The 25,973-nt window shown below is 40.6% G+C and overlaps 2 protein-coding genes across 2 annotated transcripts in view; both read left to right on the top strand.

Annotated features, from left to right (window-relative positions):
- The first annotated feature begins 1,288 nt into the window (after positions 1-1,288).
- The window catches only part of XK (X-linked Kx blood group antigen, Kell and VPS13A binding protein), a 53,046-nt gene continuing 28,361 nt past the window's right edge, over positions 1,289-25,973 (top strand). The window contains exons 1-2 of the mRNA XM_007523223.3: positions 1,289-1,533; positions 9,378-9,640. Coding sequence (XP_007523285.1) covers positions 1,289-1,533; positions 9,378-9,640 — 508 coding nt within the window. The remainder of the gene's footprint in view (positions 1,534-9,377; positions 9,641-25,973) is intronic.
- Positions 9,506-25,973, top strand: part of LOC103113644 (cytochrome b-245 heavy chain) — a 134,037-nt gene continuing 117,569 nt past the window's right edge. The window contains exon 1 of the mRNA XM_060182625.1: positions 9,506-9,640. The gene's annotated coding sequence lies outside the window, so the exon portion shown is untranslated. The remainder of the gene's footprint in view (positions 9,641-25,973) is intronic.

Below are 25,973 nucleotides of genomic sequence, written 5' to 3'. Positions count from 1 at the left end.
CTGTTCTGTATTTGTGACAGTATGTATCTTGATCCAGGACATGATGGCCTACTGGGTTCTATAAATAGACATTAGTAATCCCTTTAAAGAATGGGCTTGGTATCTTTCAGCTGTTGGCTGAATCCCTCTCTTCAACCTTATAAGTATATTTTCCCATGCTACACAAGAACGAAGAAAAACAGTCTTTCACTCTACATCTTTTTTGTTTGATTCCTACTGAACCTTCACATTCTATGTATTTATGTCAATATCACAATCCCAAATGTGAAAATGCCCCCCCCCCAAAAAAAAACTGATGGAATCGCCTAATTTCATGAAGCAAAGGGTTTTCCTAATAATCTAATTTTCTTATTGGGCAGGTTAGGACCAGAGTTTTGGAAAGTTAAGTGACTTGAAACCCTGAGGGGGCAGGCTGAACCTATGCTGATACCCAGAATGCTGTCACAAGTGAAGTGAGTTGGTGGGGGGGGGGGGGGAGTCTTGGCACTAGCAGATAATGGGCAAGCCAGAGGTATGCCCTGGACTAGCAAACCGCTTCCTTATTAGGCCCTGGCCTTTTATCCTGTTTGAGCTAGTCACAGTTATTATTTTTTTCTAAGAGAAGGTTCATAAAGATAATCTCTGGTGCTCTTTAACTATTAGAAGCAATGCTTTCTACCACTCTTTGGAAGATTAAGGAGCAAGAGAAAGAATAAATCCTGGATGCATGACAGCATGTTAGCACTTTGAAACGCCTCCCTGTGGTCTGGTTATTTTTAAATGACCGGAAACTCAGGCCCTTTGGGGAATTAGACGTTTCCTGGGCCCAGAAAATCGTCACTGAGCTGGAAAGGCGTCCAGACCACAATTGTATGCCCCATTGGCTGCAGTTTTGGAAAGGATGTGAACGTTTTCCCACCGGGTGGCGGCTAACGGGCTCTAGGACCCAGAGGCTGCGCGCAGGGCCAGCCGGGCCATTGTAGCCCGCGGGGTTGCCTCGGCGCGAGCCCTAGGCGCAGGTTCGCGGCCCGTCTGAGGAGACATTGAGACGCCGCGGGCGCTCTGGCGCGCGGGCTGTGCACTGCCGGGTGGGCGTGGCCCGGTGTGGCCCTGCTCCCGCCTCACGCCCGGCGGGTCGGTTGCCCCCCCAGGCCCAGTTCCGACGCCCAGGCCGCTTGGCCGGGCCCGGTGGCCTCGGCGGGCAGTGCAGGTACTAGAGTGTCCGCTCCGGCATGCCGGGAGTCCCCTGGGCAACAGCTGTCGCCACCTCGTCGCTCTGTACGGCGTCCCACGCTGCTGATCTGCGGAGATGAAATTCCCAGGCTCGGTGTTGGCGTCCGTGTTCCTGTTTGTGGCCGAGACGTTGGCGGCGCTGTCCCTGAGCAGCACCTACCGCTCGGGCGGGGATGGCATGTGGCAGTCACTGACGCTGCTTTTCTCGCTGCTGCCCTGCGCGCTGGTGCAGCTCACGCTCCTCTTCGTTCACCGCGACTTCAGCCGCGATCGGCCACTAGTTCTGCTGCTGCACCTGCTCCAGCTCGGACCTTTGTTCAGGTGCGTGCGGGACCCCGAGGTCTGGGCCCAACCCAGGCCGCCGCCCCTACCTGCCCGGACAAGGAGCGGCTTTCCAGGAGGGACAGGTGGCTGCACTGGGGGAGGGGGGTATGAGGGGCATCCGGGGATGGCCTGGGCCTCCCGCCCTGCTCCGAGGCCCGTCCTCTGCAGTCACTGGGACACAGGCGGCACAAACCCCCTAGTGGGACTAAAGTTACGGCGTTCTTGCCAGGTCCTAGCACCCGAAATGACCAAGATTCAACTGGACCTGACCCACAAAAACGGGTGAATTCATGAGAAATTCCTGAGACAACTTGCTTGATAGTTGGGCTTTAATAAGGGTTGACTTTTGGGAAGTGGGTTTTAAATGACCACCCCCTAAAAAACCGTGTGCATATCATCGAATCGAATTGAATTTGTCAAGCCTGTGGATTTGACTGTGTGCCAAACACTGTTCTGAACACTTTGCAAATATTAATATGTATAGTCCTCATCCTGAACTAGAGACATCTACACTTTTTTTCCCCTTGCTCCTGGTGTGAAAACATATGGGGTAGTTGAGCTGTCCTCCAGCTGTGCCTAATTTATAGATACAGTCCTCAAAGATGGAACACTGTGTGCCTCAAAAGTTTTTAGAATTGTTTTTTTCCTTCTAGGTAAAGGAAAAGGTCACATTTTCGGCAGTTAATTTTACAATCCCAAAGTAACTAGATATATGATAAGGGTGTCTTTGAATTGTCTAAGGATCATAATAGGAGTTTCAAATGAGTTTTGATATCTTTTTTTATTGCCACGAGGGTTATTGCAGGGGCTCAGTGCCAGCATTATGAATCCACCACTCCTGGCGGCCATATTTTCCTCTTTTATTTAGTTTGATAGGACAGAGAGAAATTGAGAGGGGGGAGAGAGACACGCACACACACAGAGAGAGAGAGAGAGAGACACCTGCAGACCTGCTTCACTGCTCATGGAACAGGCTGGGGCTCAAACTCAAGTATTCATACTTTTGTGCATTTAAGCTGGTACGCCACTGCCTGGCCTCCAAATTGGATCACTTTTATCACCATGAGAAAAACAAAAAGTTTCAATTGGGGATAGATTTAAATGTATTTATTCTTGTTTTTATTGCCACCAGGGTTATCACTGTAGCTCTGTGCCAGTACTATGAACCCACCACTCACAGTGGCCATTTTTTTCCTCCCCACCCCTATTTTATTTGATAGGACAAAGAGAAATTGAGAGGGGAGGAGGAGATAGAAGGAGAGAGAAAGATACCTGCAGTCCTGCTTTACCACTCGTGAACTGTCCCCCCTGCAGATGAGAAGGGGCCCTGAACCTGGGTCCTTGCACATGGTAATGTGTATGCTCAACTGGGTGTGCCACCTCCCAGTTCCAGAAATAAATTTATAATACTGCACTTTTGCTATAGGTGATAGGGGAATTCAAAGAGAAAGAAAGCCCAGAGACACACCCCAGCTGCCAGAAAACACAGCTAGTCAAGAACCTTTCCTACCAGGAAATGATCCCCCCCCACACACACACAGTAGAGTAGTAAGATTTTACAAAGCCCTATTATAAAGAATTTGCACTCCATGTTAATTTAAGTGATCCCAGCTGACACTCAGAATAGTGACCTATAGTTGACATACAGTCTGGACAAACTCGGTGAACAAGTTTTTCAGCTACCAGAAGCTGTAGAATCCTAGACAGAGAGAAATAGGTACACTGGCAGAATAACAAGTTGATAGTGACATCCCAGTAGCTGAGGAAGAGTTGGGGTGGGGTGAAGTGGGGTGGGGAGATAGTAAAAAAGGGAGTAAAGGGAATTGGCAGCCTGCAGCCATTGAGTGAAAATAGAAATCTCCCTGACCAAGTAGAACACAAAGTCTCCCCTTATTCCTTCTCAGTAAAATCATTGTGATCTGACTGAGCAAGGAACTCCTTTCTGAACCTCATGTGTTAAAAAAGGAAACTCACTGTTCATGATATTTCAGTAAAGAGAAAGACAAAAATTGACAATTCCCTCATCTTTAAAAATTGTTTTATTGGAGAGCTGGGCGGTAGTGCAGCGGGTTAAGCGCACGTGGCGCGAAGCGCAAAGACCGGTGTAAGAATCCCAGTTCGAGCCCCCAGATCCCCACCTGTAGGAAAGTCCCTTCACAGGCAGTGAAGCAAGTCTGCAGGTGTCTGTCTTTCTCTCCCCCTCTCTGTCTTCCCCTCCTCTCTCCATTTCTCTCTGTCCTATCTAACAATGACAACAATAGAAATTACAAGAATAAAAGCAACAAGGGCAACAAAAGGGAAAGTAAATAAATAAATAAATTGTTTTATTATATTTTATTTATTGGGTGGGGATAGCCATAAATCAAGAAGGAACAGGGAAAGAGGGGGGCACACCTGTAGCACTGCTTTTCCATTTGCAAAGCCTTCCCCCTGCAGATAGGGACCAGGGGCTCGAACCCCGGTCCTTGCACATTGTAACATATGCGCTCAACCAGGTGTGCCACCACCTGGCCCCCCAGGAATTGACATTTGTCAAATGTTCCTTATATTAGATGATTTGATAGCTGTTTGTATGCCTCACTTCATTGAGTGCTTGCTATGAAGTAGATATACTTGTCCCTATTTAATAGATGAAGAGAATGGGACCCCACACAACAAAGTTTCATAGAAGTGTATTCTGTTAATTATGTTCCTTACACCCTGACAGAAGTCAGAGGGAGGAGTGTAGAGTACATTTTGTTAACAGTCCCATCTTAAGAAAGTTTGCTAATCTTGGCAAATCATCACTGTCTTTAAAGTGTTTATGAGGGCTGGGGAGACAGTAAAGGTTATACAAGAAGAGTTTCATGCCTGAGGCCCTGAGGTCCCAAGTTCAATCCCCAGCACTGCCATAACCCTGAGCTGAGCTATGCTCTAGTATCTCTCTTTCTCTCTCTCTCCTCTGTATCTCTTTCAAATAAATAAATTAATAAAATGTTGTTTTAAATGCTTACGAATCCTCAAGGTGGCCCATTTCAAAGCAAATGACATAATATTATGTATAACAGCAGAATGACAAATACAAAGCTGAACTAAAGGAATTGTACTAGTCTGTGAAGAGTAGTAATTTCGGGATGGTATAACTATGGGTGGTTTTAATTTTCTCTTAAAAATACATATTTTTCCATGCATAATTTTCTTCCTTATACATTTCTCTATATTTTCAACTTTACATAAAATATTTTAATTTTAATAAATAAAAGTTTGAGAAGCTGAGCGGTGGCGCACCCATTTAATCTCACATTGAACTAAGCAAGGACCTGCTCAAGGATCCCGGTTCAAGACCCCAGTTCACCTGCGGGGAGAGGGGGGGCTTCACAAGCAGTGAAACAAGTCTGCAGGTATCTGTCTTTCACTCTCCCTCTCTATCTTCCCCTCCTCTCTCAATTTCTCTCTGTCCTATCTAATAAAATGGAAAAAATGGCCAGCAGGAGCAATGTGTTCCTAGTACCAACAGTGAGCCCCAGGGATAACCCTGGAGGCCAAAAAAAAAAGGAGGGAGGGAGGGATGGAGGGAAGGAAGGACGGTTGGTTTGATGCTTGGGAGGGATAACCATTATGATGTCTTCCCAGCCCTATCAGTTTTCTTAACAAATAATTGCAACAAATTTGGAGGCCTTTATACATTAATTAAGCACTTACTATGTGTAAATTTCTTTGTGATGTGGTGTATTGCATCAAAGTAAAGGATCCTGGGGCGGGAGAGTGGGGTGGAGGGTGTTCAGGTCCTGGAACATGGTGGAGGAGGAGGACCTAAGTTGGGGGAGGGTTAGAGTGTTATGTGGAGAGCTGAGAAATGTCACTGAGAAGTGTTAACACAAGTACCAACTATTGTAGTTTACTGTCAACTGTAAACCATTAATCCCCCAATAAAGAAAAGAGAAAGAAAAAAAAAGGTGAAAAATTTTCTTTGTAATGGCGAATATACACCTTGGAGAAAAACAGGTTTGTAAGGGAGTTCACTGGATTTGAGAACCACCTTTATGATTGACTCAATCTGAGACTTTGTTTAGTTTCCACTGGCATGTGCTGAAGATTCCTTTCCTTTACAAACCATTCTTCAGCATTAAGTGAATTTCTTCTGAACCTTCACTTCATTAATTCAGTTCATAGCAGGTGCTGGTGTTTTTTTTGTTAAGTCTTTAAAAATTCAGTTTGACTTATTGTTCAAGTAAATAAAACATTTATTGTCTAAACCTGAAGAGCATAAAATAAATAAACACAATTAAACATAAAAGAACTATAAGTCAACGCCCATGTTCAGCGGGGAAGCAATTACAGAAGCCAGACCTTCTACCTTCTGCAACCCACAATGACCCTGGGTCCATGCTCCCAGAGGGATAGAGAATGGGAAAGCTATCAGGGGAGGGGGTGGGATATGGAGATTGAGTGGTGGGAATTGTGTGGAGTTGTACCCCTCCTTCCCTATGGTTTGTTAATTAATCCTTTCTTAAATAAAATAAAAAAACAAATTAAAAAAGACAAAAAAAAAGAACTATAATTTGACTGCCAAGAGGATAATTCTTAACAGTTGTGTTGTACTTCCTTACTAATATTTTTATAACTGTAGGCTGGTACACAATCATTTGAAGGGGGAAAAAGCTAGAATTTGAATGTTTACTGATCTCTGTAAGGTAAATATTTCCACCACGGCCTATTTTAAGCTACCAGAGGTTTAAAAATCGGCTTACAAAATTCCTATTTAGCTGTCTCTTCAGTAAGTATGAATCAGTTCAAGCACTCCATTGTTTATATGTACATATGTGTCATTGACTTATTTTTCTTCTTTTTATGATAGAGTAGCATTTTCTCTGTTTATCTCAATATAGTAAGAAATGTGCATATTTCTGTCTATATTATTATTTATCTTGATCACTTAATACATATGGTAAACATTTCAAACAACAATAGATTAATGACTGTACCATCAATTTTAAGAAATGGATAATATTGCATTAAGTACACATAGTATGATTTTTTTTCTTTAGATAGTGATGGAAATGCAGAGAGAATGAAAGAGACAACGGCATTGAAACTTCCTTCCATGCAGTTGGGGCCTGGCTTGAACCTGGGTTACACGCATGGCAAAGCAACACACTATCCAAGTGAGCTATTTTGCCAGCCCCATGCTTTTCTTTAATAAGTGTTTTATTTGGGGAACAGTAGTATATTCCCAGAATTTTTGTATAATCAATAATGTTATAATTTAAATTCTTGTGATAGGATTTCTAAGCAAGTTAATACCTGAGAAATATTTTGTAACATGAAAGTGCCAACTGATTCATTATTTATTTTCCTTATTATGCATATTCCCATTTTTCTCATTTAGATTGTGATTTCTTTTTAAATTTTTTATATTTATTTTTTTCCCTTGTTTTTCATTGTTGTTGTAGTTATTGTTGTTGTTATTATACAAAACAGAGAGAAATGTAGAGAGGAGGGGAAGACAGAGGGGGAGAGAATGATAGACACCTGCAGACCTGCTTCACTGCCTGTGAAGGGACTACCTTACATGTGGGGAGCCGGGGATTCGATCCTTAAACCAGTCCTTGCGCTTTGCGCCTCGTGCACTTAACCCGCTGCACTACCGCCCGACTCCCCCCATTTAGATTGTGAACACCCCTGACTGAGGCAGGGTTATTCTGCTGTCTCTGCATTCCTCATAGCACTTAACTGAGGTACATATGCATTCATCACATATTTAATAAAAAAATAATTATTCTGTCTTCTGGTCTTTGTTGTGATCAGTGCTTCAACAGCCTCTATAATCTTCAGCTATAAATTTGAATTTTTCATTTAAATAAATGCAAGTGGATCATCTGGACTTGAAGTCATTACTTGGACTTTGTTAATATTATTTTAAGTTGAATAATTGGTCCAGGCTGTTTTGCATGCATTCATATAATATCTATTATCACGCTGAACAAAATATAGCAAACAAACCTGCCACATGTGCAAACATGCACACATAATCACTCTCACTCCTATGCACTTTCTTTCCTCCAGGAACAAATGAACAAAAATATTAATCACTAAATGTGCTCATTTTATACATGCCAATGAGATTCCTGCCACTGTGTTGTTTTTTTGTTTTGTTTTGCTTTTGTTTTTGTTTATTTGTTTTGTTTTAACCAGAGCACTGCTCATCTCTGTCTTATGGCGGTGTAGGGGTTAGAACCTGGAACTTTGCAACTTCAGGCATGAAAGTCTTCAGGCATGAATATAATGCATAAGCATTATATTTTCCCTCCCACCTCCATAGCATTGTTTCATGTTAGTACTTCAAATTATAAATGCATTCCTATTGTCTTGGTTGTTTGGTGGTACATGTAAAAAGTTAATGTTCAGTAGAATAAACGAAGTCATAAAATCTGCAAACATTATAAGGTCATTATACCAGTGCATATTTGGGGCAAATATATCCTTTAACAAATTTTAAATCTCAGGTCATGAATATTTTTCTTACTCCTAGGAAAGAATCATTTTCCTTAGAACCTTATGAAATTTTGTGTACATGAACCACTTGAGAAAATTGCACAGTGATCACCCAAGTATCAAGATTCTAGAATTTAAATTTTGTTTGAAGTTTCTATCCATCCCCCTATCAGTCCATTTGTGTGTGTGCACACACCACACACTGCATAGTAAATTGTACACATCAGCACTCATCCTCCCTTACACATTCAGGAGGATATGTCGACAGGAAAATTCAATGTTTAAAGTGAGGTACTCTGATAGTCTAGAATGGTGATAGGTTAGGAATCTGTTTTTAGGGGAGTCAGGCAGTAGCGCTGCGAGTTAAGCACACATGGCGCGAAGCTCAAGGACCGGCCTAAGGATCCCGGTTTGAGCCCCCGGCTCCCCAACTGTAGGGGAGTCCCTTCACAGGCGGTGAAGCAGGTCTACAGGTGTCTGTCTTTCTCTCCCTGTCTCTGTCTTCCCCTCCTCTCTCCATTTCTCTGTCCTATCTAATGAGGACATCAATAGCAACAACAGTAACTATAACAACAATTTAAAAAAACAAGGGCAACAAAAAGGAAAATAAATAAATAAAAGGAATCTGTCTTTAGGACAAGCTTGAAATTCCATAAATAAGATATACCTGAGGGGACTCCAGGAATGATTGACTTTAGTCATGTCCTATAAGGACCTCAGAGAACAGATAGGTCTTCCAAGGAAATGTGAGATGACAAGCTGCTCTGTGCTGGGGATTTCCCAATCATAGCTACTGCTTTGAGTGGGATTATTTGGGAGTGTCTCTCTATCTATCTGTCTGTCTGTCTGTATATCTGTCTATCTACCTATCTATCTATCTATCTATCTATATCACACACACACACACACACACACACACACACACACACACACACACACACTTTACTAACTGTAACGTTGTGACAAAGTTGATATCTACTTTACAATTGAGGGAAAGGGCTCAGAGGTTAGATGACTTGTCCAGGACTGCACAACTAATAGGTGTCAGGAAGGAATGAGAAATAGAACATTTTTCTTGTGACTCTGGAGCTTGAACCACATTTCATTCTCTACTTGGTTTCCTTGACTCAGTGGTTTTCAGTGTCACTTCTTAGTTTGGTTTCTACTCAGTTCCCATCAGCCTGTTGAAGGGTCTCAAGAAGTCTGGGTGCTCAGGATGTAAGAGTGGTTGATATTAAAGGAGGGGCTGCTATTCAGAGTAGCCAATTAAGACTTTGAGAATCAAGTCAAGTAAGTGTAACCAGGGTAACAGTAAAGTCAGAGTCCTGTCTGCCTCTGATTATCATGACTTGCTGATTTATTTCCAGGTGTTTTGAAGTCTTCTGCCTCTATTGTCAGTCAAACAATAGTGAAGAGCCATATGTCAGCATCACCAAGAAGCGACAGATACCAAAAAATGGCCTCTCAGAGGAGATTGAGAAGGAGGTGGGCCAGGCAGAGGGCAAGCTATTCACCCACCGATCTGCATTCAGCCGGGCATCAGTGATCCAGGCTTTCTTGGGCTCAGCCCCTCAACTGACCCTGCAGCTATACATAAGCGTCTTGCAACAGCATATCGGTATTGGAAGAAGTATGTATATATTCTTTATTTCTGCCTATATTTGGGGATCACAGTAGGTAGCAACATATAGTTTTATTATATTTCAGGTGAAATTAATTTATATCGCACTCAGTCCTGAGTTACTAAGGTCAGAACTTAGCTAAAGTAATAACAGTGGTTATTTTGCTTATGAATCTGTGTATCCAGTTGGGGTACTCAAGTATGGGGTCCTGGAATCCATTAAAGGTCGGTTTGCTCACATTTCTAATGGCTGAATCTAGCTGTTGGCTTGTGGGCTAGTTTGTGGTGGCACTGCTCTCAGGGACAGAAAGAGCATTACCCTTTGTGATTTATCCTCAATAGTCACATGACATCAGTTCTGTTGTGTTTTCTTTGTTGAAGCACTCAACTGCCAGGGTTTGAGGGAAGAGTGTGAAAAGGAATGGTAGAATTCTGGAAAATTCACTGCTGTGATAATGTTGGGAAAGCACAGCTTCTTGGCAAGAAATCAATCCGATGACTAGAGGTTGGCCCTCTTTGTATATCACTGTCTTTCAGTGATAGTTCAAGTTGGCTGGGACAATTGGTTATATCAGCTTCATTTCAGTGAATGGTGAAATCAAGAGCATTTTCCTATCTTCTTAAAATTCTAATAGGTGTCTCGGCTTTTTAATTAACACAGTTCTCAGTTCTCTAATCTGTGGGCTATTCTCACATCATCAAATTGGGGACAGGTTTCAGTTAACACAAATTTCAGAAAACTTCTATGTGCATTGAGCACAGTGAAAAATCTTTATATAAGAAAAGATAACCTGGGGCCAGGCAGTAGCACACCCAGTTGAGTGCATGTTACCATGTACAATGGCCAGGAGTAGAGTCCCAGCTCCACATGTTCAGTAGAGACGTTTCACATGCGACGAAGCAAGTTCTGCAGGTATTTATCTTTCTTTCTCCCTTTCTATGTCCTCCTCCCATCTCAATTTCTCTCTGTCCTATCAAATAAAATAGAAAAAAGGGGGGAAGGCAGCTGGGAATGGTAGATTCATAATACTAACTCCAAGCTCCATCAATAACCCTGGTGGCAAAAAAAAAAGTATTAAATTAAATAAAGATTAAAAAAGAAGAGGTAACCCTAAACTTTATTCCTATTAGTAGTAGACTAAAACCAGATAATCTGGTAAATTGTATTATGTAGATGAAAAAATGAGATAAAAGTCTTAAGTTAAAAAATGTTGATTTAAGATACCACTGATATTTGAATTAAAGAAAATTCCTCTTAATATAATACCTCTCAGTATTATCTTTTTTCTGCCTATATTCTAAACTGAATAGGAATGGAGCTTAATTTATTACATGTCATACTGTCTTTTTAAAAATATTTATTTTATTTATTCCCTTTTGTTGCCCTTGTTTTATTGCTATAGTTGTTGTTATTACTGATGTTGTTGTTGTTGGATAGGACAGAGAGAAATGGAGAGAGGAGGGGAAAACAGAGAAGGGGAGAAAAAGAGACACCTGCAGACCTGCTTCACCGCCTGTGAAGTGACTCCCCTGCAGGTGGGGAGCTGGGGGCTAGAATCGGGATCCTTACACTGGTCCTTGCGCTTTGTGCCGCCTGCGCTTAATCTGCTGCCCTACTGCCCGACTCCCACTGTCTTTTATCCAGGTTACCACAGAATACTTATATATCAGGACATTAATCTGAGGTCTTGAACTTAGATGGATTGTCATTTGTGTAAAAATTCTTCCCACTGTGCCAGATAGATAGTAGGTTCTCACTAAGCATAATAGCACATTTATTCTCCAAGGGCTTAATAACTGGAAGGGGCATTAACCAAAGCACGTTCTCTGCATGCCATTACACCCTTTTCCCAATGTATTGTTTTCTCAAGTGGTAGGGATACAGTGAAAGACCAGAGTTTGTGCTAGTTTGATTTTTGCATGTAGATCCATTGTATTTTTCTTAAGTTTTTGATAATGCAGAGTGCCTTACAGTTCAGAGGTCAAGAAACAACAGCCTGTGGGTCTAGTTGGGTACCACCTGGTTTTATAACTAAAATTTTGGTAGATCATAGTCATACCTTTTTGTTTACATATTGTCTGTCTGCTTTTGTGTTACAGAAAGCTGAGTAGTTATAACTGATATTGTATAGTCTGTTAAGCTTCCAAATTTTCTTTTTATGTTTAATTTGTTTTTTAAATATTTATTTATTTATTTATTCTTGGATGGATACAGAGAGAAATCGAGAGGAACAGTGGAAATAGAGAAAGAAAGAGACAGAGAGACAACTGCAGCCCTGCTTCACCACTTGTGAAGCTTTTCCCCTGCAAGTGGAGACTGTAGGCTTGAACCAGAGTCCATGCGCACTGTAATGTGTATGCTTAACAAGGTGCACCACCACCTGGCCCCCAGCATACATATTTTATAAGGTTTATAAAGTATAAAGTATTTATTACCTAATTCTATATAAAAAATTGCCAACCCTTGTTATAAATTCATCAGGCAGAATTCTTCTCAAGAAAATGAATGTTTCATATAAATGTCACAAAGAAGGTCTGTGAGATGCTGCCCATGAACCTGAAAGATACAAGTTCTCTGAGAGTTAAATAGTAAATCAAAGACATATGAAAATAGTGGGCATAGTCCTCTTGAAACAGAGATGGTTGCTAGTGATGCATGTCTTACCCATTCCCAATCCCTGCCTTAACCTATAGAGGAAAGTAATCCCTCACCCAGAAGGGGGAAAGTAATCATCATTAGAATATAGGCTAGGGTGAGTTACAGAGGCAAACATTGATAGTGTCCATTAGGGATTAGGAAAGTAGTCCCTGGAAGGAGCAAACACTTGACTAATGGTTAAAGATTCATTGTTTATTTTATTCATCCAACAAGAAGTTGGAGACATAGTTGCTGGCACTATTTCAGCTGCCCACAGTGGTCAAATTGTTATCTCAACATTCTGTTGACCTGTTCTCTTGGATTGCTGCTGTAGCAGTAACCATCATAGATGCATTCAACATAAGCAGAAGAGGTGAAGGCACAAAGGTGAGTATCTTTGCTTTTATGAATAAATAAAAGCAGAACCTAAAACATAGTAGGCTTTTAAAAAAATATTTATTTATTCCCTTTTGTTGCCCTTGTTGTTTTATTGTTGTTGTTGGATAGGACAGAGAGAAAGGGAAAGAGGAGAAGACAGAGAGGGAGAAGAGAAAGATAGACATCTGCAGACCTGCTTCACTGCCTGCGAAGCGACTCTTCTACATGCGGGGAGCCGGGGGCTTGAACCAGGATCTTTAGGCTGGTCCTTACGCTTCGCACCACGTGCGCCTAACCTGCTGTGCTACCGCCTGACTCCCAGTAGGCTTTTTTAAATTTTAGGTCTTATTGATGAGACTGATTACATGGTCACTTTGATGCAAGAAATGGTAGAAAGGCTATGCACAGGAATGATTGCTATGAGTGGCTTAGGCCACCATTCCTGAAGCTTCCCTGATGATGATTAGAGTCATCTTTGAGAGTGATTTCAAAAATATACAGATTTCCTGAGCTTATACCTGGAGATTGTGATTTTCTGGATTTGGGTTAAGAATCTAAGATCTGTATGTATATCTCATTTTATTGGGCTTTGCTTTGTTGTGCTTCAAAGATAATATGTTTACTTTTACAAAGTGAAGGCCTTTAGCAACCTGCATAGAGCAGTCCACTGGTATTATTGCTCTGAACAGCATATGCTCACTTTATGTCCCTATGTCACATTTTGGTAATTCTCACAGTATTTCAGATCTTTCATTATTATCATTTCATTATTATTGTATCTGTTATATCTTTTATGTTGCTATTGTGATTGATTTGGGGGACTAGGGGTCATACCCACTTAAGTTTGATAACCCTCCTTGCTGGATTTCAGATACATGAGAACATTTAAAACCCTATATCAAAAAAATGTCAGTGTGATAAAGAATATCTGTGAGATTCCCCATTCCCCCAGGTACCTGGAAAAACACAGGTCCCTGAGAGTTAAATAATAAGTATATAGAGAAAAAGAAGTGGGCATTTTCTTCATGAAAGTAGAGATGGCAACCCTTTTATTCAGATCATAATGTATATAGGGAAGAAATCCCTCACTCAGAATAGGAAAGGAAATCATCACTGCACTACAAGGCCCAGTATGTCATAAAGTGGTGGACTTAATAAATATGTATGTGTGTGTGTGTGTGTGTGTGTGTGTGTGTGTTAACTGTTTTACTGATTATCCATTCCCTCCTCTCACCACCTCTCCTCAGGCATTCCTATTCTCTGAGATACAACAGTATTGAAATCAAGTCAGTTAATAACCCTACAATGGCTTCTGAACATTCAAGAGAAAATAGTTGATAAAGCAGAGAAAGGAAAAGCCTCATATCTCTCATTTTTAAATCAAAAGTTGTAGATGATTAAATTTAGGCATATTCAAAGAAAGGATTCTAAGCTATGCCTCTCCCACTAAACAGTTAGCCAAGTATGAATGCAAAGGAAAAGTTCTTGAAGAAATTCAAAGTGTTTTTCCAATAAACACCTGACAGGTTAAAAATAAATAAATAAATAAGCTTTATTTTTGATACAGAAAAATTTTGTCTTGACTATGTCAAAACAGCTACAACATTCCCTTAAGTCAAAGTCTAATTCAAAAGAAGGCCTTGACTTTCTTCAATTCTGTCAAGAGCTAAGACAAGTGAAGAAGCTTTAGAAGAAAATTTTCAATCCAACAGAAATTGATACACGAGGTTCCAGGATAGAAGCCATTTCTTTAATATCAAAGTGCAAGGCAGTGGCACACTTGGTTGAACACACATCATACCATACACAAGGACCCAGGAGAAAGCTTCATGAGTGATAAATGTAGGTGTCTCTTTCTCCCTATCTCCCCTTCCAATTTCTCTCGGTCCTATCAAATTAAAAAATGTATTTTTTTAAAAGAGGTTTAAAAACAAAGTACAAGGTAAAACAGTAAGTAATGATGTAGAAGATGCTACAAATTCTCCACAAGCTCTAAGATCATGAGTAAAGCTGCCAGCACTATATAACAGATTTTCAGTGTAAGTAAAATAGCCTTCTGTAGAAAAAGGAAGCCGTGTAGGACTTTCATAGCAAGAGAGGAAAAGTCAGTGCCCGGCTTGAAACTTTCAGGAAGAGCTTGATTCTCTGACTAGGGATTACTGTGGCTGACTTCTTTCTTTCTTTCCTTCTTTCTTTCTTTCTTTCTTTCTTTCTTTCTTTCTTTCTTTCTTTCTTTCTTTCTTTCTTTCTTTCTTTCTTTCCTCCAGGGTTATCAGTGGGGCTTGGTGCTGGCATTACTAATCCACTGCTCCTGCTGTGGTTTCTATTTTATTGGATAGGACAGAGAAAAACTGAGATGGGAGGGGAAAATAGAGAGGGGAGAGAATGATAAACACCTATAGACTTGCTTCACCACCTGTGAAGCAACCTCCCTCCAGATGGAGAGCCGGGCGCTGGAGCTGGGATCCTTGAGCGGGTCCTTGCGCCTCGTACTATAAGTCCTTAACCTGTATTTGTTTGTTTGTTTGTTTGTTTCTACCAGGGTTATCTCTGGGGCTCAGCGCTGGCACTATGAATCTACTGCTCTCAGCTGTCATTCTTCTTTTTCTTTTTTTTTCTTTCTAATTTAGACACCTGCAAACCTACTTCACCGTTTGTAAAGAGGACCCCCCTGCAGGTGGGGGGCGGGGGCTCGAACCTGAGTCCTCAAACTTGGTAATATTTGCCCTTAACCAGGTGCACCACCACCTGGCCCCCTAGCTGATGACTAAAAACTGAAGTCAGTTCTCATTTGCCATGCTGAATGGGGCCTTAAGAATCACATTAAATTTACTTTAAACTAACAAAGCCTGAATGACAACTTATCTGTCTGCAACATAGTTTACTGAATATTTTAAGCCCTCTATGGAGACTCAGTGCTCAGAGAAAAGATTCATTTCAAAATAGTACTATTCATTGACATTACAGCTGGTCATCCAAGAGCTCTGACAAGAGATGTATAAGGAGACGAATGTTGTTTTCACGCCTGAAAACACAAAACCCATCCTACAGTTCGTGATCAAGGAGTAATTTCAACTTTCAAGTGTTAGTATTGAATACGTACAGTTCATGAGGCTGTATTTTCCATTAGTTATTCTTCTGATGGATATGCATCAAAGTTCACTAAAAACATTCTGGAAGCCTATAGCTTACCAGGGAGGCACTGGAAGAAAATCCCATGCGGTGGTTTGTGTTTCTCTTTGTGTTTCTCTCTGCCTCTCTCTCTCTCTTTAGCTGAAAAAGTTGGCCCAGAGCATTAAAGTCCTGGTGATCACAGAAAAAAAAAAGTGATTTTTTTCTTTACTCATGAGAGGAAGTCAAAATATCAGTATTAACAGCAGGAATTTGGAAGACATTGATTTGATTTTGAGGGGTTCAACATCAGTGGAGGAATCAACTGTAAATGAGGTGGAAATAGCAAGAGAATATGAGCTGTAAGTAGAAGCTGAAGATGTGACTGAATTGCTGCAATCTGATGATAAAGCTTTAACATATGAGGAGTGGCTTGCTATAAAAATGCAGAAAAGATGGTCTATTGAGATGGAATGTACTGGTGGACATGCTGTCAACAGTGTTAAGAAATAAAAGATTTGGGGGCCAGGTGGTAGTGCACCCAGTTAAGCGCACATATCAGTCACCAAGAACAAAGGACCTGGGTTCGAGCTCCTGGTCCCCGCCTGCAGGGGGATAGCTTTACAAGCCCCCCCCCTCAATTTCTGGCTGTATCTATCTAATAAATAAAGATAATACAAATCCTTAAAAAATAAATAAATTATTACATACACATAAAGCAGTAGAATACTGCCTCCAATTTTGAAAGACATTCTACTGTGGGTAAAATGCTATCATTTGGCAATACATGCCAGACATAACTATTTCATGCAACAACGAAGATTCAATCAGTAGAGCCAACTTCATTGTTGACTTAGTTGAAGAAATTGCCACAGCTAATCCCAGCCTTCAGCAACCACTAACATCACGGTATTAACCTCCATCAGCAAAAAGATTGTATTTGCTGAAGGTGCGGATGGTGATTAATGTTTTAGCAATGAAGTGTCATTTTAATTTTTTCTGAATTGACATATATAAAATTTCACCTAATCAATTTCTGAAGTCTTTCACATTACTGTTCTCAACTTTTTTCTACCTCTAAATTCACTCAGTAACTTTCTTTTTAATATGACCGTGTTGTTAGTAGTAGCTATGTACTATGTTAGTAGAAGTAGCACCACCTAATAACATTATATATATTCCCGGTATGTACCATTAAAAATCAGCATATGGGGGCTGGGGAGTAGCTCAGCGGGTTGAGCGCACATGGTGCAAAACACAAGGAAAGGCGTATGGATCCCGGTTCCAGCCCCGTGGCCCCCCACCTGCAGGGGGCTTGCTTCACAAGCGGTGAAGCAGATCTGCAGGTGTCTTTCTCTCCCCTCCCCTCTGTCTTCCCTCCTCTCTCGATTTCTTTGTGTCCTATCCAACAACAGCAGTGGCAACAGTAACAGCACCAACAAGGGCAACATAATGGGAAAAATGGCCACCAGGAACAGTGGATTCATAGTGAAGCCACCGAGCCCCAGCAATAACCCTGGAGGCAAAAAAAAAAAAAATCAGCATATGTATCATTAAATTTACCACTGAAAGTCCATTCTGTACTTTGCAATAAATTAATCCCATATCATTATTTACCCTCCCCCTCAACATGTATTTCCCTTCCCTTTGGTAACCACTGATTTTATAGTTCAAAAGTTTATTTTTAATTTTAGTTAGCTAATTTGTTTTCCTATATATATAAACTACATTTGAATGAAACGGTAATTTTTTCTTCATCTAATTTATTTCACTTATTTTGCTCTAGTTTCATCTATGCGCTATTGCACATGTCAAAATCATATACTTCTTTATAGCTAAATAACATTCAAATAATATCACAAACTTATTTATTCATTTGTCAGTCATGGCTCTTTGGTAACTTCCAGTTCTTAGCTATTGTAAATAATATGTGCATACGTGTGTGTGTGTGTGTGTAATGTGTAAATAGACTAGAGTTCTTTGTTTTGGTAGATGCCTAGAAGTGATATAACTGGAATTTATGGAATTGCTATTTAAATTTTTTTGACAAATCTTACTGCTTTCCTTTAGGACTGCACCAATTTGCCTTCCCACCAACTATATATAAGGATTTCTTTCTCTCTATAACACTTGTTTCGTGGCTTTTTGATAATATTCATTCTCATAAATGTACAGTGATATCTCATTGCTGCTTTGATTTGTTTTTCTCAAATAGTAAGGGATTATGTCCTTCATCCATCAGTATGTCTTCTTTGGAGACATATCTATTTAGGTAGTCTTTCCACTTTTTATTTTGATTGTGTTTTATAGAGTTTTAGGATGTATGATATGTGAATATGTTCCCTCATTCTGTCTTGTTTTGATGCAAGTTTCTTTTACACTAATTTGATATACTGCCACTTATTCATTCTTGCTTTTGTTTCCTTTCCCATTGGATCTCAGGCCTTAAGAATGATATTTTTCATGTTTTCCTTTTTGTATGTGTGGCTTCAGGTCTTACATTCAAGTCTAATAATTAGAGTATATACACTGTTTTTTTAGACATACTGGTGCTGTGCATTTAATAGGCTACAGTGTGCTATAAACATGACTTATGTGCTGTGGGAAAACAAAAGATTCATGTGACTTAATTTATTTTGATACTCACTTTACTGTGGTCTTTTAGAAGGAAACTCACAGTATCTCCAAGATGTTCTTATATGTAGTCTTTTCTTAAGAATTCTTTTAAAAATAATTATTTATTTATTTGGATAGAGACAGCAAGCAAGAGGGAAGGGGGAGATAAGGGAAAGAGGGTGGGGGAGACAGCATAATGGTTATGTAAAAACACTCATGCCTGAGGCTCCCTGGTTCCAGGTTCAGTCTCCTGTACTACCATAAGCCAAAGATGACCAGTGTTCTAAGAGAGAGAGAGAGAAAGGGGAAGGGGGAGGAAGAGGGAGAGACAGAGAGAGAGAGAGAGAGATGCATCACTGCTTCACTGCTTTCAAAGTTTCTCCCTGCAGGTGTGGACCGGGTCCTTGTGCATTATAACATGTATGATCAACCAGGTGTGCCACTGCCCAGCCCCTTATTTTTGTCCTTTAAACAGTTGTTCAAGGTGATTTTTTTCATCAGAAGAATTTGGGAACACTGTACCAGTTGTCATCTGTGTAAGGTTGGACTCATTTTTCTAAAATATAAGGTTAGGAATGGATATGGAATAAGTCATTAACTACCTCTGCCATATACCATGTAAAGGAGCGCCAGACCAATAGAAGCATTCTTGATAAGATAATATGAAGTCTACCAGAAAAAAATGTATTAAACATTTAAAATCTGTAATCACCTCCTCTCTGATTCTGTTCTCATTGAATACACACTGATGAGCCTGACCTTGGCAGAGCTTGGCTCCAGGGGGAAAAAAAAGGTGCAGTCAGCCATATGGAACACTGGAGAGATTTTTAAAAATTGTAATATAATTCAAATAACATAAAATGCGGCGGTTTAAGTGTATTAATCTATGTATTTTAGGCTATTCACAATGTTGTATAAATAATCACCACTATCTAATTAAAATACTTTTCCTTATAAGGAAGAGAAATTTCATATTAACACTAGCATCTTCTTATTTCTCCTCTTCTAGCCTCTAGCAGTCATTATCTACTTTCTGTCTGGATTTTCTTACTGTGTATGTTTCCTTTCCTTTTTTTTTTTTATTGAGGGAGTTAATGCTTTATAGTGCAGTCATTGTCATAGGAGTATAATTTCATTATGCATCAAGACCCCAAAGTTTTCTTTCATTCTTCCCTCCCCCCTTCTCTCCCAGAGTTCCTAGCTTTGATGCTATATACCATGTCTGGTTTATATTTCACTTTCTTTTCTCCCTCCCTGTCCCTATTTATTAGGAATTGCTTATAAGTGAGATCATTCAGTATTTGTCCCTCTATATACGTGGAATCATACACTACCAGAGAGTTTGATTTTTCACACTTAGTGAGTAATGAATAGTATCTGTGAATTTAAGTCTTGTGTGAACTTGGCCATTTTGAGACTCTTGGAGTCTAGTCAGCTTTTAGTGGGGTATAAGTCTCTGGACCTCGGAGGATAATCTGAACCAAAGTCAAGGTGAGCACATTAAGCTTCACAGAGGCCTCTGTAGCCTCAAAGTGACCTTCCTATGCCTGAAAGCATCCTCTGTTTTACTCCAGCTGATTATATTGGTAGTATAATGGCAATTTCTCAAATTCTTGCTTTTTTTTTCTCTTTTGTTGTCCTTGCTGTTTTTCATTGTTGTTTTAGTTATTATTGTTATTGATGTTGTCATTGTTAGATAGGACAGAGAGAAATGGAGAGAGGAGGGGAAGACAGAGAGGGGCAGAGAAAGATAGACACCTGCAGACCTGCTTCACCGCTTGTGAAGCGACTCCCCTGCAGGTGGGGAGCCGGGGGCTCGAACTGGGATCCTTATGCCGACCTTGTGCTTAAATTCTTGCTTTTTGATAGACGTTGTGATTGACATCAGTGTATCATTTTGACAGCATCCCTGTAAAGTAGATAAGATTTGTCTCTATCTTTCTGAAGAGGGAGATTGCACTCACCATCCACCAGAGAAGGCAAGATTAGTGGTTATATTGTGCAAATTCATTCATAAATTCAGAGAACTCTTATTGAATCTGTACTATATTCTTGAGCCTGTGTTGGGCTCTGAGGATAAAGTAAGTAAATGGACAAGCCTCTATCCTTTTTGAACAGGATAGACAAACATGAAGCAAACATTTAGTCATATTTTCATTTCATAACAGACAAATTGTATATAAAGTAAAAGTCCTTTTTAAAGATACAGTGGCAATACCATGAGTCTGAGAGACTGGGGATGGAGGGGATCCCAAGAGAAACGTAACTTTAAACCAAAACTTGGCCTATAAGACATCAAAAGAAGAAAAGTAGAGAACAGTTTCCCAGGATTTCAGACTTTATTCCAGAGACAATGGGAAGACATTGCCGAGTGATAATCAACACAGTGCCACAATCAGATTTAGTTTACTATGGGAATGAATTAGAATGGAATAAGGGAGAAACAGGGAGGACAATTATTCTTCTTCTAGCATTTGCCCTTCTTCCGTAGCCAGTCAACAGCGTCAGGTTGAGCCTGATGTAAAGTTTCGAGACCTCCTTTGAATCTGGAGAGGTGGCAGTTGTTGACTATGTGGATCATAGTCTGTCTGTAGCTACAGGGGCAGTTCGGGTCGTCTCTGGCTCCCCAGCGATGGAACATAGCGGCACACCGGCCATGGCCTGCTCGATAGCAATTGAGGAGGGCCCAATCATAACGTGCTAGGACAATAAGGTTCAGATAATAATGTCTTGACCTGGAATAGTAGAAATGTGTTATAGTAGCAATATTAAAGATGGAGGTATGGGAGATGTATTTAAATAACACATTTCAAAGATTCTGTTTAACAAATATAAGAAACAGCTCATGTTAGAATCAGCAAAATAATAATGCAAAGAATAGACAGAAGAATACTGACTAGGGATATTGAAATGAATGTGTCAGTGAAGATAAAACTGGATTTTTTTTATAACTTGCAGACAATTGAATCTCTATAAAGTATAGTGCTTGTCTATCAGTGACCAACAATTTATAAGGGAATACAAAAATAGATCAAAGAGTGGCCTGGGAGGTGGTGCAGTGGATAAAGCATTAGACTCTCAAGCATGAAGTCCTGAGTTTTATCCTCGGCAGTGCATGTACCAGAGTGATGTTTGATTCTTTCTCTCTCTCCTATCTTTCTAGTAAATAAATAAATAAATAAAATATATCAAAGACTGTTGTCAGAGTTTGGGGTGCCAGTAGGCCGGGCTAGCTTCGTGGCAGTAGAGAGACTCGCGGACACACGGCTGAGCAGAGAATCTGTATTTCTTTATTCAGGAGCAACGATTCAAAAACTAGTCTAATCTAATCACCACACCATCACCACACCATGTCATCCTCCACCTTTCTCCTCCGGCGGCTGCCGCAGGAACTCAGGAAGTATGTAGGATAGGAGGCAGGGAGAAGGGAGAAGCGCGAAAGGCAAAGACTAAACCAGGATCTCCCGGAGGCGGGGAAGTGAGACCAAACCAATGTGAAGCATACCAACAAAAGGCGCAGTGCAAGACTAGAATCAGATCATCTGGAGGAGTGTTCCAAGGACAGGGCAATGTGTTCACTAAAACATTCATTTTTTGTTAGACTATTAAAGTAGAAATGTCAAATTCACTTAAAAAGAAAGTCTATTTATTAAGGACAAAGGTTTCTTCCTCCTGATATTTCTACGCTGGTCTTGAGCAGGACCCAATGTATATCAATGAAATCATAAAGTGTGAGTTGTCACAAAGTCTCCTTGACCAATGGGGAATGGAACATGGGCTACAGTGGGCAGGAATAACTGTTGCTTTTTTTTTTTGCCCAATTTCAGTATCACTTTATTGAAGGAAAGTTGATTTACTGTTGTCACAAGGGCACATTTCCCTAAGATTGGTGTCAATACATCTCATCTTGCACCAAACAAACATCCATAGGGAATTAGAATCACAGCCTCTGTTTAGCACTCTCCCCTCTTCCCTCTTCTGGGAGAGAAATCAGATCACTACTCTACTGCTCATGTAATGTTCCCCCTGCAGTCATTCCCATGTGGTGTCCATGGATTCTAACTGAGTCCTTGCACATGATTCTACTGGGTGAACCCCCTCCTGGCCCAAGGTCTAGTGTTTTCAGCAACCCAGACCAGTACAGCAATCAAACTGGACCAGTCTTGAAAGAACCCATCAGACAAAGTCATCCTAAAAAAGGAGACTTTCAGAACTGAGCAGCAGTGCACTTGGTAGAATACACACATTACTAGATGCAAGGACACAGGTTCAAGTCCCTGTTCCCCACCTGAAGAGGGAGAAGTTTCATAAGTGGTGAAGCAGTGCTATAAGTTTCTCTCTTTCCCTCCCTCTCAATTTCTCTTTGTCTCCCTAAAAAAATAACTAAATTTCTCCTGGTCTTTAAAATCCAAGCTGCATTTTCCCTTCAACCTATGAACTCTCTCCCATTAGGGTGTTGCTGAGTCCATCCATGTCATTTTTTTTTTCTTGATGGTATGCTTGAGTACTTGGTAACTAACATCTTAGAGTGGCAGGTAAAGAGGCCCAAAACAAGGACAGAATGTACAAAGAGGATAGTGGACAGGAACCAACATCTAAAGACAGCTCTTTCACAATGATACCATTCTCAGGTCAATATATCTCAACATAGGAAAACCCCAGAGCCTGTGGGGAGGGGAGTGTACAAGAACCATTGCCTTCTCATACATTTCTTTAAAGATGACTCCTACTCTCAGGTTGTGTTGGTTCAGCCCAGGAAGAAGTGAATACCTAAGTTTCAGTGCCTGGCAAGACCTCATCAGCAGCTTCATCTAGTGCCCCTAAGTGCTCATCGATGAGAAAAGTCTGATCTTCTACTGTTGGCATGTGCTATTACAATGATTAAGCATGTCGCTGTACTTGCAAATCCTGTTTCCATCATTGGTAGTTGGAAGTCTCTGAGACATCTGGGGTGATATATAGTTTGGTGGAGGGGTAGAAGACATGGTCAGTGTGAAGTGATTGAACTAGTGATTTAGGTAGCAGTTTCTGTTGGTGACAGTATGGGAGTGATCCTGGTGAGGAGTAGCTGTCTGGGGTTGTTGAGGAGAGAAGACTTCCTCACTGGTTCTGAGCAAATCAAGGCCTGGGGGGACAGGAGATTGGGGGTGGGGGAGTTCTGAAGCTTGTTGAAGTCCATGCATGATGGTGGTAGCTGGGTGGAACTGAAGATTGTGATGGAGGTATTGAAGTCTTTATTCATGGCTGGGGACATCTACAAGTCAGGAGATGATGGCAATGGAAGTGGGTAGAAAGTGATGTCATGGACTTGATGGGACATGGGGCTTTATATGAAGCTGGAGAATGGTGGGGAAACCATGCAGGAATATGGTGATTTAGGTTTCGCTTATTATTTACACCCTGACTCATTCTAAAAAACCTGGTGAGGGGCAGAGCCAAGATGGCGACTCGGAGACAACACATGGCCTGAGCTCTACAAGGAGGCTGCTTCAAAACTGGGAAGTTCGAGTGAGGGTAGGAATTCTGGGTCAGTAGTGGAATTAGGGGTGCACTGGGTAGGCAGACAAGAACTAAAGAAGAGTCCTTTAATCCATATTTGGGCTGGCAAATAGAGGCCGAAAAAGGACAAAGGAAACAGGGAGATTGGCTGGGAGTTTTCTGTTTTGCTAGTTCCCAACCCCCACACCAGCTACTCTTGGTGGGACTCCTATGGAGATAATTTATTTATCAAGATTCCTGGATCAGCAGGGATGTCTTTTAAAGAAACATAACCTGAGAGTGATTACTAGCTAGCACTGTAATATCCATCTTTCCTCTCTTTTGGACATTGATAAATATTGATGGCAATATCATATAAAACAACTATTTGGCCCAAGACAGATACTTTAAGCAGTTCATTTTCTACACCACTTTAAGGAAATGTTGATTTATGAGACTATTGTCACAGGGAGATAATTTCACATCTCCACAAGATAGATGTCAGCATATCTAACCTGCCACCAACTTGTCATTTTCCTTCACCATAAGGCACTGAGATCACTAAATATTACTAGACTTATTTATGAATATGTTGCATTATAAACACAAGTATAATCTCATTCTCCAATGAAATGCCTTGTCTAATGATCATATACTTGATAGAGTAATAGAATGTCTTAGTAGTTGGATCAATATTCTAAGATGAATCAGTATATTCAGTATATACCTTGTCCAAAATTCTGGACTCAAAAGTACATATAATATTTTTTTTAAAAAAACTGTCACATGCTGTGTTAAGTTAAAAAAAAATAGTTGTCACAACAAGTGTTATAGAAAACTAGCCATTCTCAACTCAAAAGGGCTAACATTTTATATTTTCTGAAGGTCACCATCTACTCTTGCCTGACTTGTCATTGTGCTGGCCAGAAACTGCCCAGTCAACTTCAACAGTGGGAACAGAGCCCACCACCACCACCACCACCACCATCACCACCACCACCACCACCACCGCACCTTCCACACCGTTCGTTGCTTACTGATCATGTGATCTTGGAAATTTATCATTTCTGAATAGCATTTTTTTTCATGTGTGAAATAGGAGTAATAAGATTTCTTCCAGCATCCGTAATAAATAGTTGTATATATCACCCTCCCCAGAGACCAGGTGGTTAGGCTTGCTTCTATAAGGTCTCACTGAGTCTGTTTCTCATTACTGGATGTTTGGGCCAGTGACTGAAGGGTAAAGCCTGCTGAGCTTGTGGGAAGGCAGAGGGGTGACCTGCAGAGGAAGAAACCATCCATGAGCCAGACAGTTCTAACCCTGCTTTCCTCTCTGTGCTGTCTCTGTCTTCACCTCCTTTGACCTAGTAAAGCTTCTGGAACAGGCTTAGCTTTTGTCTGCTTCACAGGAGTGCCCTAAAAATAGCAGTGTGGGATTGTGCTTAGAGCTCTACTAAATATGTATTTATTTAAATCCAAGAGACTTGCCTAACAATGCCTGTTAACCCAAATATTTACAAAAAACCTACTGTCATACAGTCCACCCCACTGATTTAGAATTATTTGCAGAGAGTCATAAAGCCCTGCTATTCTTAACCAGTTTATTTGTGTAGCAAGCAAGGCTCTCCCCAGGGACTGCAGGTGAACAGTCATCTTAGTTGAGGACATGGTAGCACCAGCATCACCTACCCCCCACCTCCTGCCCCAGAAATGCACCTTTGTGTCCAGAGTATGCATTCTCATGTTCTGGGGTCTTCCAGTCAACAGGGGGTGACTCCAGAGTAGATAATAGCAAGAAATCTATCAGATCTTGACTTTTTAAGATAGCTGCCTGAGCTTTTAAAATAGATTTTTATTGAGTTATCATTGACTTATAACATTGAGTTTCATGTGTACATCTTTATAATTCAACAGCATGATCACCACCAAAAGTTTAGTTTCTATTCATTATCACATAATTGACCCTTTCCCCCTCTGGTAACCACTAAGCTGTTCTCTGAATCTAATAGTTTGTTTTCATTTTTCTATCTTTATTTGCTTTGTTTCTCCTTATTCCGCATACAAATGAAATTATAGGGCAAATAATAGAGTATTTATGTTTCTCTATATTACTTACTTTAC

The sequence above is a fragment of the Erinaceus europaeus genome, chromosome X, assembly GCF_950295315.1.
Source record: "Erinaceus europaeus chromosome X, mEriEur2.1, whole genome shotgun sequence".
NCBI lineage: Eukaryota > Metazoa > Chordata > Mammalia > Eulipotyphla > Erinaceidae > Erinaceus > Erinaceus europaeus.
The sequence above is the reverse complement of the archived record's forward strand: the minus strand, read 5'-3'. Positions and strand labels throughout refer to the sequence as shown.